A 14,736-nucleotide genomic window follows, 5' to 3' on the forward strand; every position below is an offset into this window, starting at 1 on the left:
CAATTTCTTCACGCACAGTAGGAGTTATGGATCCAGCAACATCAACCATCTCTTCTAGTGAAGGAAAATTTGAGAGACTGCCTCTTTCCATCCTTCGACGCCAAAGGCGTAACTTTTCTTTGAAGGCATTCAACTTTTCACAAGCCTCCAATATGTTTATCCCTTTTCCTTGAAAAGAAACACTCAGTTCATTCATATGAGTGAAAATGTCAGCTAAGTAAGCCAGCATTTGGGTGAATTCCTGTGATTCCATTGTCCCAACCAGATCACATTCACGTTCCTCCAGAAAAACTTTGATTTCTTCCCGCAGTTCAAAGAAGCGGGTTAAAGCTTGTCCTCGTGACAGCCAACGGACAAAGTGTGGAAAAGCAAAACTGAATGCTCACTTCTCAGATCCTCACAAAATGATTTGAAGATGCGATGGTTCAAAGCACACCCCCGATCCAGTTGATGATCTTCACACAAGTATCAACGACTTTCTTCAAATTTGGAGGCAATGTTTTTGATGCCAAAGCATGCCGATGAAGAGACCAATGGGTAACTTGCAAGTCTGGAATCTCCTTTTTCATCAATGCAGAAAAGCCAGATTTATTTCCAAGCATTGCAGGTGCCCCATCAGTGCACACAAAACCAATGACTTTGATATCTAAATCATGTTTGGCAAAGACATCTTTCACCAGCTGCATCACATCCTTTGCAGTTGTTTGTTTTCAGATCTTTACAAAACAGGAAATCTTCCTTCACAGCACCATCATTAACATAACCTCACTAATGTGATGAGCTGACTACAACTGGAGACATCAGTTGACTCATCCAACTGAATAGAGATTTTAATAGGACTAGCTCTGACATCTGAGATGCCTTGGTCCAAAATATCTTCACTCAAATCACTGATTCGGTTGTGAATGACATTATTTGATAGGGGCACCTGTTCAAATTTTTTTCTTGCTTCTTTGCCCAGGATAATTGTTGCCATTTCCAGTGCACATGGCTTGATGAGATCTTCCACAATTGTATGGGGCTTCTTGGATTTGGCCACTTTATATGCCACTTGGTATGAAGCAAGAATTAGTGGTCTTTCAACAGAAACAAAACCTAATTTTGGAAGAGTTCCTTGTGAATCAAAACGAGTTCTTTTGATTTTCAATGACCCAACATCATGTCCTTCAACATCAGCTCTGCCATGCTTGTTCTTGAAGTGCTCTTGAAGTTTGGATGGCTTCAGATTTGAGTTGGAAAACACAACACTACAAAGAATGCACTGGGGTTTTTGCAAGCCATTATTTCCTGTTGTGCAAGTTGTCATCATTCCATTTCCTTCTTTTTGACATGATGGAGGGTTAATGAAGGGAAAAATATGAGCTAATATGAGAAAAACTATGACTAAGTTAGGGATGACCGCTTTACTCAACCAGACACGCCTATAGCAAAGTATCACGAGAAATATGCTTTTGAATATTATATTACGATATTATTTGCGGTTAAGCCAAGATAAATAGTCAGGTGGAAATGCTATGGGGACGCAACGCGAATTATTAGGCTACTCTCTATTGAATTTAGACACCTATTTCCGATGATTACTGGAGATATGAACTCCCATCACACAATTCAAAATCCTCAGTGCTAACCATGATACCTCCTCAACTAACATAATTCAAAATTATCAACGATTCAAGAAAAAAACCTTTTAAGAGAAAAAAAACCTTTGAAATTCAAAAACTTCTTTAATGCATTGAGACAAATACGAATGAATGACTTCAGCTGCTTTTTTATCAAAATGCGGCTTTTAAAAATTTTATAATTGAATAATTTACCTACTGTCTGCGGGTTTGGTTTTAACGCGAAGTCGTTACTTGATGGTTGATTTGGGATATATAAAGATTTTGGCATTATGAGATGATTTTTAACTCTGAGATGTAACCTTCTAGCTAACAATGAAGAGACTCCTCGACTCTGAGGTGTAACTTCCCAGGTAACACTAATGAGAATTCTCAATGCTGACTCGGGCAGCAGGAGACTGGAGTGAGTTTACATCTCTCTCGACTCGGGCAGCGGGAGACTGGAGCGTGCTTGGGACAAACGTTACTACCACTACAAACTCCAGGCACACTGGCAGCTGGCTGAGTGATGACTCGTGACTCGTCACTCAAGGACACAAGCCACTCTTTGTCACACCCCCTGAAATTCCATCTCGCACCCCTTGGGGGTGCGGGCACCTCAGGTTGGGAACCCCTGGAATAGGAGTTCTAGCATGGATCCGTTGGGCTGAATGGCTGTTATCTGTGTGGTAGTCTCTGCAGCATAGAACAATACAGCACAGGAACAGGCCCTTTGAACCACAATGTCCAAATATTGGAGACAGAGCTGGGAGAGCTTCTATAGCTTTATTGGGAGCACTTAAATGTGTGATCATAAAAATGGTGTCCCCTATAAAACAGCCTATCTGTGAAACAGCTTTAAACTGATTCTGCATGTACTTTCAATGCCTATTTTACGTATCATTAGGTACATGAAACTTTGTATGTCATACTTGCTGTTACTAATTCAGACTGCAAAGCTGCAGCAAGCTTCTAATCTTTGTTTTTGAGGGGGGGATCTAGTAGAGGTTTATTAGATTATAGAGTGAACAGACAATAATTTTTTCCAAGGATTGAACAGTCTAATACCAGAGGCTGTGCATTTAAGGTGAGAAGGGGCAACTTCAAAGGAGAGATGAGGGGCAATTTTTTTTACACAAGGAGTGTTGGGTGTCTGGAATGTGCTGTGTGGGGTGGTAGTAGAGACAGATACATTAGAGACTTTTAAGAGATGTTTAGATAAGCACATGAATGTGAGGGAAATATATGGATATGGACGTTGTGGAGGCAAAAGAGATTAGTTTTGTGGGCCAAAGTGGCTGTTCCTGTTCTGTGTTCTATTTTAACAATTCATTGCCTCATTTCATCAAAGTAAATGGGAACTTTGAAGCCAGCATTAACGCAGCTCTTATCCTGCAATTGACAAAGAACAGTTTGACATTAATCAGAATCAGGTTTAATATCGCTGACAGACGTCCTGAAATTTCTTGTTTTGCAGCTGCGGGTACAGTGCAATACATAATTTTAAAAAACTATAAATTATGAAAAGAAATGTGACTATATTGAATAAGTAGTGCAAAAAAACTAGTGAGGTAGCCTACAGGGGTTCATTCTCCGTTCAGAAATCTGATGCCAGAGGTGAAGAAGCTATTCCGAAAATATTCCGATGTCTTCAGGCATCTGTGCTTCCTTCCTGATGGTAGCAATGAGAAGAGGGCATGTCCTGGGTGACGGGGGCCCTCAATGATGTTTTTGAGGCACCCCTTTTTGAAGATGTTCTCGATGCTGGGGAGGCTGGTGGCCACGCTGGAGCTGGCCATGTCTGCAACTTTCTGCAGCATTTTCTGATCCTGGTCAGTGGCCCCTCCGTACCGGACTGTGATGCAACCAGTCAGAATGCTCTCCAAGGTACATCTGTAGAAATCTGCTAGAGTGTTTGGTGATCTACCAAATATTCTCAAACTCCATATGAAATGTAGCCACCGTCTTGTCTTCCTTGTAATTGCATCAATATACTGGGCCCAAGATAGGTCTTCAGAGATGAATACACCCAGGAGATCGAAACTGCTCACCTGCAGATCCCTCGCTGTAGACTGTTGTGTGTTCCTTTAATGTCCTTCTGAAGTTCATAATGAGTTCTTTGGTCTTACTGACGTTGAATGCAAGGTTGTTGCTGCGATACTCCACGACTACTTGATCTATCTTCTTGCTCTTGTACGTCTCCTCGTCACCATCTGAAATTCTGTCCACAGTAGTTGTGCCATTGGCAAATTTATAGATGGTGTTTGAGCTGTGCCTAGCCACACAGCCAGTGTTGAAGAGATGTTATTTTCGATTCGGTCTCCCAATGAGGAATTTCAGAATCCAGTTGCAGAGGGAGGTACGTGGGCTCAGGTTTCAGAGCTTGTCGGTTAGTACTAAAGTATGATGTTATTGAATGCTGAGCTGTAATCGATTTAAAAAGTGTGTTGTAAGTATTGCTGTTGTCCAAGTGATCAGAGTCCAAGTGGAGAGCCAGTGATATTGCATCTGCTTTTCTCCTATTGTGGCAGTAGGCAAACTGCAGCAGGTCCAAGCCCTTTTTAAGCAGAAGTTGGTTCTGACCATGACCAACGTTTCAAAGCACTTCATCACAGTAGATGTGAGTGCAACTGGGGAATATTCATTGAGAATGACCAAGGGTGTGGACCCAGTGTAAAGTGAATCTAATGCAACGTTACCTCTAATTTCTTTTGACAGCTGCAACCATTGTTCTGAGCAGGAAATTTTTACACTAACTGAAAACTGCTCTGCACTTTAAATGTTTTTTTTTGCAATATGCGTACAATGAATATTTAGAATGTATATTGAAGCTCACAGATGATTTTATTTAATATTTGAAGGGTATAATGAAATACAGTACAACAAAGAAAATCTTCCGCGTTCTATAAACTTTTTCTAGTTGCGTCCAATTTCAGCTGCGCAGCAACAAAGGCAACGTGCGCGGGAGTATTTCCGTTACTGCGCTGCCGTGCACCCGCACAGCTTAGAGGGAAACAGCGACCTGATGTTGGGATGTACTGAGTTTAACTGTGTTGGCTTTGAATTTGTAAAGTTTCAAAGTAAATTTATTACCAAAGTACATATATGTCACCATATAGGACTCTGTGATTCATTTTCTTCTGTGCATACTCAATAAATCCATAATAGAATAATAACCATTATAGAATCAATGGGCATTTGGATGCTGCTCCACAAGCATAAACCAGAAGTAGCAAGTATTCGCGTAGATATGTGTGCACCATTGTTCCTTGTATCAGTGACAGTGGATCACAAAATGCTTCCCATTGTATCTGTTCTGACATTGAATGTTCTCAATGTGGACTTGTTTGCATTTCTGATCCAGATAGTCAAAATCGGTATAGGGTTTAATATCACCGGTATGTGTTGTGAAATTTGTTAACTGAGCAGCAGCAGTACAATGCAATACATGATAATACAGAAAGAAAAAAGTATATCAATAACAGTAAGTATACATATGCATGTTGAATAGATTAAAAAGTGCAAAAACTGTGTGTGTGTGTGTGTGTGTGTGTGTGTAGATATATATATATATATATATAATTGATATGGTAGTGTTCATGGGTTCAATGTGCATTTAGCAATCATATGGCAGAGGGGAAGAAGCTGTTTCTGATTTTTTTGAAGGGCTTCACATTTCCTGTGGATTCATTAAGCTCCCGATTGTGCGTTTGTGCATATTAGGGGAAGCTGCAGTCACAGAATGACTACAATAACACACACAAAATGCTGGAGGAACTCAATAGGTCAGGCAGCATCTGGAGAAGGAAATGAACAGTTGGCATTTTGGCCTAAGGCTCTGAAAGTCCTTATTCTTCCCCCCCCCCCCCCCCCCACACCCTCCACTAACCTTCTTATTCTGATTTCTGCCCCATTCCTTACCAGTCCTGACCAAGGGTCTCAGCCCGAAACTGTTGGCTTTTCATTTCCCTCCATGGATACTGAGTTCCTGCAGCATTTTGTGTGTGTGTGTTCCTCAAGATTTCTTTCTTGTGTCTCCAGAATGACAATAGTAACTCCTTTTTAGAAAGGTAGAAACTTGTAACACGACCAGAGGCCATTCAACTCTTGTATACATACTGGCCATAACCCTACAAGGAGCAATCCCAGTCTCCTGCTCTGTCTGTAACTCTTAAAATTGCTGCAGACCGGCTCCTCACCCATTTGTGTTTTAAATGCAATGAGGGTGTTTGCCTCTATCAGCTGTTCAATGCATTTCCAGATCATTTACAACCTCTGAAGGAATCAAAAACTTTTCTTGACTAAACCCTACCATCCTGTGTTATTTTAAATCCTTTCCCCCTAAAATTTTTAGTCCAGAAATTCTGAACTTTTTTTATGCCATGGACCAATACCATTAAGCAAGGGGTGCACAGACCCAGGTTGAGAACCCCTGTTAGACCATAAGACATAGGAGCAGAATTAAACCGTTTGGCTGATTGAGTCTGCTCTGCAATCCCATCATGGTTGATTTGTTAACTCTTTCAACCCCATTCTTCTGCCTTCTCCCCGTAACCTTTGACACACTTTAATGATCAAAACGCCTATCAGCCTCCACTTTAAATATATCCAATGACTTGGCCTTCACAGTTGTATGTGGCAATGAATTCCACAGATTCACCACTCGCTAGCTAAAGAAATTCCTCCTCTTTTCTATTCTAAAGGGACATACTTGTATTCTAAGGGTGAGCCCTCTGGTCCTTGACTCCCGTATTGTAGAAACATTCTCTCCATGTCCACTCTATCCAGGCCTTTCAATATTCGATAGGTTTCAATGAGATCCCCCCCCCCCCCCCCATTCTTCTAAACTCCTGCCAGTACAGGCCCAGACCCTTCAAATGCTCTTCATATTTTAACCTTTTTATTCCTGGGATCATTCTTGTGAGCCTCCTCTGGACCATCTCTGAAAAGAGAAATAAAGCAAACCGATGTATTCTGTATCTTTCTTTTATTTACATCAATGAAGTCTCTTCCTGTGTGGGACTATTTTAACCGGAGCACTTTTCTTCCCCTCCTGAATAGCTGATCCTCTACTAGAACAACATACAGTAAACGCTGGAGGAACTCAGCAAGTCAGGCTGTATCTATGGAGGGGAATAAACAGTCCTCAACTAGAAGTGCTTTGTGATAATAAAGCAGCCATTTTAATGCGAAAATCTCTTGTTTCTGCAGTCAGCCGTTGGACATGAGTACTTTGCGAAACTCTCCAAACACTGCTCTCAGACAGACTCTGTTAAAGGATTCGGTGGGAAGTTTGGTGTACAGAAGGACAGGGTGGATAAGGCAAGTGCCACAGCTACCTGTGTTTAATCGATTGGGCGTGGGTGTTCATGTACAGTCCCATTTGTGTCCTGGTTATCAAGATGGTCTAAACCACCCCACGCTTCAGGACTTGCATTCAATGTTATCCAACTTATTGGAAGGACTTGCCTGTGATCAAGTCAATCGATATCTTTGAGGGAGTTAAATATTGTGCATCAGAAGCTTTGATTCCTGAGACTTGCGGGTAGAGGTAGCATTAAACATCATCTGGATTTCTGTCCCCTGGGTTAGACTCAGGGTCCAACCTGTCCTCTTGGGCAGTCCTCTGCATCAAGGCAAGGGCGTTCTCCTACTCTACCCGCAAGGCTTATTCCACGCACAAGCTCTATCCCACTGGGAGCTCCCGGGAAACCCAAGACTTTGGGTTCCGGGTGGGGAGCATGGTTGCAAAGCTTAAATTTAAATAAGGTGACGGCGGGACACAACCAGGAATGGAGCCTGCTTATTTGAGTTTTGAGTGGACCTCTTGTATGATAAATGTGTTGGATTACTTTTGCAAAGATGCTCCCAGTGCAGTTAAAGTGAAGAATTTCTACTTCTCTCTTCCAGTCTGCTGTGGGGTTTGAATATGAAGGCAAGACTGCCAAGCACGCATCGCAGAAAGGTACTGTGATTTCAGTGGTTGGGATTTAGACTAGAAACACACGTGCCGATATCATGTTATATACTCTCGGAGGATTTTTGACGTTTTTTGAATAGGACTCTTGCTTTACTGGAAAAGGATCGAATGCTCTTCCTCTGTGCAGTAAGATTCTCTCTAACGATCTCTCGATTTGTTACATGTGATTTGTTTTCATGCATGTGCCTCTACTCGAGTTGTCTCTTGTATGTTTTATGGGACCTTTCAGTGAACCACTACCAGACTACCTAACCAGATGTTCTTTATTTTACTACGATGCTAAACGCATTTTAATTTTAATTCAACTGCTCCATCTAATGTGTGTTTATAGTTTATCATTGGTCATAAAATGATGTACTTTGTTGGAGCAGTTCTTGTCAATTGGACAATATCTTGCCCTGTCTTCTAATATTGCTTCTTCCCAGATTTTCAGAATTAACAAAAAGAAATGGCAGGCTAACTCTTTGAGTTAAATTTGCAACTATTGGGCCACTGTCTTATGTTCTTCTGGAGCCAATGCAACATAACACTCCAGCAATATGAACTTCCCATTCCCATTACCAGTTCTAAATTAGTATGAAAGGTAGCTGTTTTCTTTAGTACTGCTTCATAACTGGGCTGCTTCTTGTTGCTTAATCATGGTGCATTTCTGCCGCAGTCGATGGTTATGCATGCTGCACACTGTTGATGCTTTTGCTGTGTTGAATTATTCAGACTACAGTACTGGTTTTGGGGGGAAGTATGGCGTGCAAGCCGATCGCGTGGACAAGAGTGCCCTAGGCTTCGATTACCAGAGCAAACCCGAGATTCATGAATCACAGCGAGGTGTGTCCTTTTTCTTCTTCCAATCATTTCTCATTCTTCAGCTGCAGAGGGAGGGTATGGTTTACATTTGGTGACGTTGGTGCTTCGGGGGTGGGGGGGGGGCATCATTTGGCACGCTCTTCCTGGATTTGCTACTGACCTGTTATGATCCTCTCTGCATTTCTGCTTAAATTCCACCAACTGTCTTCCCTCGTTGAAGGGGAATTATCAACGTTTCTTTTGAAAGGTTTGTAACCCCCTCAGATTCTGGAGGTTTTGCCGTGCATTTGGGTTGGAAACTGTTGCCTCGTAAATACCTGAGCGTTTTGCAGAGCGAGGCTGCGAAGGGTGTGAGTATGGTAATGACAGTGCACAAGCAGATCGACTGAAACCAGAGCGGAGCATTACAGGAAAAATCCAGCGTTGGTACGCAGCTGGAATGCAGCAGAACCGGTCTTCCTGAAATTTCCACTTGCAAAGCAGGTTCAGGCTGGAGGCTTTGACAGTAAGACATTAACACCAAAGTCATTAATATAAAATGAGAGATCTTTTCCTTTTCCTGCCTAGCACCCCAATCAGGCTCATGAATGCCATGGTCACTTGATTTCAGTAGAAGTGATTAGAGGCAGGTTCGATATTGTCATTTAAAGTGAAATTGGATAGGTATATGGACAGGAAAGAAATGGAGTGTTATGGGCTGAGTGCAGGTTGGTGGGACTAGGTGAGAGTAAGCATTCAGCATGGACTAGAAGGCCGAGATGGCCTGTTTCCGTGCTGTAATTGTTATATGGTTATATGATTCCAAACAGAATGTCTCTGGTTCTTCCCTGTGGTAAACTATGTGTATACCTGTCTGGACACGCCCCTCTACTGACTGCTCCTGTGGCTCCTCCCACAGACCCCCCCCCCGCTGACTGCTCCTGTGGCTCCTCCCACAGACCCCGTATAAAGGCAATTGGAGGCACTGCTCCTCCCTCAGTCTCCAAGATGTTGTGGTCACGTTTGCAGCTAATAAAAGCCTATCTTTTGCCTCCCGTCTCCGAGAGTTATTGATGGTGCATTATTTTCCTCTCCCTTCCCTTTTACCCAACCATGATTCCCCTCTCCCTGCCCCCTTCCTACTCTCAGTCCACAACAGAGACCCATATCAGAATCAGGTTTATCATCACTCAGATATGTCATGAACTTTGTTTTTTTTCTTGTGGCAGCAGTACAGTGCAATACGTAAAATTACTACAGCATTGTGCAGAAGTCTTAGGCACCCTAGCTATATATCTGTGCCTAAGACTTCTGCACAGTTCTGTAAATTAGTTTCTCAAGAGCAGCAGTCAGTTTTGGAGTGTCCGAGCTGTTTAGTAGCTTTATTACTATGGGATAGCGGCATGAGCAAGAGAGCTGTGGCTGATTTTAATGCATCGGTTCTAAAGTGGCTGAAGAGGGTTGTAGACTTAGCCAGTTCCATCTTGGGTTATAACTCTCCCAATTTTTAAGGGCATCTAGAAATCCTCAAGAAGGCAGCTTTCGTTATTAAGGAACCTGGCTTCTTCTCAATATATTATCAGGGAAGAGGTACAGGATACACACTCATCATTGTAGGAGCTTCTTCCCCTCCACCATCTGATTCCTCGACAGTCCATGAATACTACCTCACTATTCGTCTTTTGCACTGTTTTGCTCTGTTTGTATTGCAACCTATATTCATTTGTTTTGCCTGTTCTGTACTGCTGCCACAAAACAGGCAATTTTTCTAACGTATGTGAGTGACAATAAACTGGATTCTGATTCTCCTTACCACAAGAGAGGGGTGTTGAGCAGTTGGTTTGAACCGTTGAGGTTCACATGTTGTAGATCCTCCCGCGTTGCTGTTGGGTCGGGAGTGCTAAGATTTGAACAAGTGACCATGAAGGAAAATAGAACATAGATTTTTAAATATCTGAAGTCTTCAAAATTATATTGATCTCACCCTTTTATATAGTGAAAGGCTAAAAATCCGTAGGTCACTGGATTGGATCATTGTAAAGACGTACATTTCTTTAAACAAAGACATCTTTTCTGAGTATTTTATTACCATCTTTATCTTTTGATAACCCCATAATAAAGCCACTCTCACTAAAGGTAATGGCTGGAAGCTGGTTGACAGTGATGACATAATAGTAGACAGGGAGCCAATAATTAACAAGATACAATGATCCTCACCTGTGTTTATAATTAATTGTGTGTGCAGCTACACGTCCTCATTGGATATTGGGTATTCGACTTTGGATATAGGCCCTCATCTCTGCCTCTGATCCTGCCGAATCTATAGATCTGTATGACAAAGTGCATTACGAAAGGGTGTGTGTGTCGCAGGAAGCCTGCACGAGTATGCAAGGTGTAGAGTTGAAAGTAAACAGAGAACATGAAAGAATATTGGCAAGTAAATTCAAAGAAAATTGTACAAGGCTTTTTAGGGATAGTTAAGAAACTCTTAGACACACAGCTGACTTAAAAGTGGAGAAATGAATCCAACCGAAGCCTTGTAACAGCAGTAGCACCACTTCCATGTCCTTGTGTTCCAACCCTTTTGCAGGCTTGGATTATTGGTGCTCTTTAAGTTCAGTGGACCAAACACAAAATGCTGGAGGAACTCAGCAGGTCATTCAGCATCTATGGAGAGTGGTTTCCTGGTACAAAAAGATGGACTCATGACCTCACGGTCTACCTTGTTATGATCTTACATCTTATTGTCTACTTGCATTTCACTTTCCCTGTAACTGAACAGAAGTATTACAGCATTCTGTTCTTCCTCTCCATAGATACTACTTGACTCACTGAGCTCCTCTACCATTTTGTGTTGCTCTGGATTTGCAGAATCTCGTGTTTAGATTCAGAGGAATCCTTTAATTGGACCATAGTTCCCAGCAGGAATGCTTAACATTTTTCCCCATTTAAAATAACTTTTGCAGCAAATTCATCACGTGGAAGCCGCGGTCATTGGGTCAAAGTTTAAATGGAAGCATATATTGTTGGTATTTTTAATTTCTGGTACTATTCCTTTTATCACATTTGTGTAGATCAGGGGTTCCCAACCTGGGGTTCACGGACCCCTTGGTTAATGGTAGTGGTCCATGGCATTAGAGAGGTTGGGAACCCTTTAGAAGATTGTTTGATACTAATTGTATTTGCAAGATCAGCCCGGTTAGCAAGATAAGCAAGAATGAAGACCTTGAAAATATGGTTTGCATCAACTAGCTTACAATACACTGCCCTTATCTGCTGTTCATATGATATTTTTCAGAGTAAGGGATAGGGGAACGTTGTCCCCCTCTGGGTACAGAGTTACACTGCCACAGACGTAAAGTTAAGCCAACACTGCAGTTACGCCAACCTTGCAGCATCCCATGATCCTCCACCATCTATAGTTTGTGTATTGTACTGTCTGTTCAGTTCATCTCTCCTGCTTTAACTTAACCAAAAAGGTGTGTTTTGCTGCAGATTATTCCAAAGGATTTGGTGGCAAGTATGGAGTGGAAAGAGATAAAGTGGACAAGAGTGCTGTTGGCTTTGAATACCAAGGGAAGACTGAGAAGCATGAATCCCAAAAAGGTCAGCAGTGTAGTTTTTGTTCTGGTTGCTTTATCAGTGGGTTTGGGTAGAGGTTTGCTGAACTGTTACTGAGCCCTGATCCCTCGGTTTGGGATTGAGAGCCAGTCAGGAATTTCAGCACTTGTAGTGTTTGACTGGAAGCTACTGCTTATTCTTGTGATATCACAGAACGTCCTCGTTCAGCTCATCGCGCTCATGGTAAGTTCCACGGTCCCATTGTCTCATTCCCCTGTAATTCTGCAACTAATTCTCTCTTGAATGTTCATTAACGCTGCCATTACTCAGCAGCAACAGATATTTTAATTGGTGGGTCTCGTGGGAAACCGGAGCACTCCGAGGAAACTGCAACAGTCATGGAGAGAACATAAGCTCTGTGTTGACCGTATCCAAAGTCAGGATTGAGTCCGGGCCCTCGGAGCTGTACGGCAGCAGTACTAACGGCCGCATCACTTCCCCATACAAATGCATCAGTGACATTTTTAATTATGCTGTAGAACATAGTCATAGAGGACTTTAGCACAGAAACAGGTTCTTTGGCCCATCCAGTTCGTGCCTGACTGTTATTCAGCCTAATCCCATTGACCTGCACTGGGCAATCGCCCTCTATACCCCTCCCATCCAAATGTCTCTTTAAGTGTTGAAATCAAGCTTGCATCCATCACTCCCATTGGCAGCTCGTCCCATACTCGCACCACCCACTGAGTAAAGAGGCACCCTTAAACATTTGACCTTTCACCCTTAACCAACGACCTCTAGTTCTAGTCTCACCCAACCTCAGTGGAAAAAGACATGCATTTACACTATCTATCACTCTCATAGATCCTATGACAAAGTTGTGATCCGCTCGGAGGTTGTTCTATCACAGTGCATTGTGTAATGATCTTATCTGCATAAACAATATGCAAAGCAAGTTCTTCACTGTATCTCGGTACATGTGACATTAATAAACCAGTACCAACCCTAACCGAGGTGCTCCTAGCGAGCAGTGCAAGGTACCCTCATTCTGTGCAATGAACATTTGTTTAAAAGCCTCCAACCTCCTTTCAATCCTTTGAGTCTGCAGTGAAACATTATCCGAAATGACTTCCACACTAACCAATGCCATTTGATGTGACTAGATTACGTCAAAGGCTTCGGAGGAAAGTTTGGTGTCCAGACGGATCGGCAGGACAAGAATGCCTTAGGTTGGGACCACCAGGAAACCACACAGTTGCATGAATCTCAGAAAGGTGAGTGGTTGGCAGCTCCATGCTGGTCTAAAGATAGAGGGTACAAGGATGGGACTGAGTGGGAGCCTGAAGACGCATACTCAATAAGTTAGGAATGGCTTTTCCCCCTGCCATCAGATTTCTGAATGGTCCATAAAACTACATCATTATTCCTTTTTTGCACTAATAATTTATTTCTGTAGTTTATTGGTTCTTGTCTCTGCACTGTGTGCACGCACACACCAACAAATGTCACATCATACGTCAGCGATAACCAATTTGATTCTGGATTCTAGAGTTCCTGCCGGCTCTCTAGTATTTGAAATTCAAAAACATGGGTGAAGAAATAAAAGCGGATGATGGGAGGAGGGGAAAATAGAGTAGTGAGGTGAGAACAAGAGGAATTAATAAATGTATTCACACTCTGCATGGAAGGCTTAAAGGGGACGTTGGGAAATTGCTTACAGGTGCTTTAAAGTTCCTGAAATGTTTTGGTATCTGGATGTAGCTATGCAGATCAGACATCGTAGGACTGTACTGCACAGAGACGGGCCTTTTGGCCCATTTCATACAGGCTGGCCGTGATGCCATTTGCCTCCATTAGATCCACATCCTTTCCTATCGAAATTCCTGTCCAAGTGCCTTTTGAATTCTGTCATTGTCTTGGCCTTTTCCATTCTCTCTCTTCTTATCCTGACAGCCACTGTCCTCCATGTGTGGGGGGACAATTTGAGACGTCAGATCTCCTGAAATTTCAATTTTCCCTGCTCCCCAGAAATGCTCCCTTGAGTTTTTCCCTGTCTTAGTCTCTCATTTTATCGACCTGCATTAAAGTCACTCCTCAGTTGTGTATGGTTACAAGGAGTATAGACTCAGCCTATCCAATCTCTCCTTGTGACTGCAGCCTCCACTTTACGCAGCAGCTTGGAGAATCTCTTTCTTCTGCACACTCTCCAGTGCTACCCCATTTTTTGATGTTCACACTGGGTGAAGTTGCTTTTTTTTAGTGGAAAGAAAGGGAGCAAAGGCAGAAAGAGAAAAATGCCTCTGGAAGTTGTCAGCGAGGAATCCTCTGGTAAATGTTTTCGCTCTGAGGATTGTTACAGAGAAGCACGTTTGCACAGTTACAAACACGGGATTCTGCAGATGCTGGAAATCCAGAGTAACAAACACGCAGTGCTGGAGGAGCTCAGCAGATCAGGTAGCATCTGTGGAGAGGAATAAACAGTCAATGTTTTGGTTTGAGATCCTTCATCAGGGTAGTTAGTCTGTAGTTGCATAGTTAGTCTGTAAGTACTGACTTCTGTTATTGGAGTTGCCCTGATAACAGTAGACTCCGGTTAATTGTAGCATATCAGGACCAGTACATTTTTGCCCAATTAAGAGGCTGCCCCGATTAGCCAAAGTTTCATGGAAGAGTTAAAATGGTTTAAAAGATTCAAACTGAGTAACAAATTAAGTATTTAAATGAAATACAGAACAAAGTAGAGCACTACCAATAGTTCTACAGTATTATAAAACTGTGTATTAGTCCCTAATAATTATCGACAGAAGAATTCAT

The 14,736-nt window shown here is 42.3% G+C and overlaps 1 protein-coding gene across 3 annotated transcripts in view; it reads left to right on the plus strand.

Moving 5' to 3' along the window:
• Positions 1 to 14,736, plus strand: part of cttn (cortactin) — an 83,118-nt gene that overhangs the window by 36,095 nt on the left and 32,287 nt on the right. For 2 of the 3 annotated variants that reach the window (XM_073049799.1, XM_073049801.1), the window contains exons 5-9: positions 6,810 to 6,920; positions 7,509 to 7,563; positions 8,293 to 8,403; positions 11,857 to 11,967; positions 13,086 to 13,196. In XM_073049799.1, the coding sequence (XP_072905900.1) occupies positions 6,810 to 6,920; positions 7,509 to 7,563; positions 8,293 to 8,403; positions 11,857 to 11,967; positions 13,086 to 13,196 (499 nt within the window). The remainder of the gene's footprint in view (positions 1 to 6,809; positions 6,921 to 7,508; positions 7,564 to 8,292; positions 8,404 to 11,856; positions 11,968 to 13,085; positions 13,197 to 14,736) is intronic. The other variant, XM_073049800.1, reaches the window with a different exon arrangement.

This window comes from Hemitrygon akajei, chromosome 6 (assembly GCF_048418815.1).
Source record: "Hemitrygon akajei chromosome 6, sHemAka1.3, whole genome shotgun sequence".
Taxonomy (NCBI): domain Eukaryota; kingdom Metazoa; phylum Chordata; class Chondrichthyes; order Myliobatiformes; family Dasyatidae; genus Hemitrygon; species Hemitrygon akajei.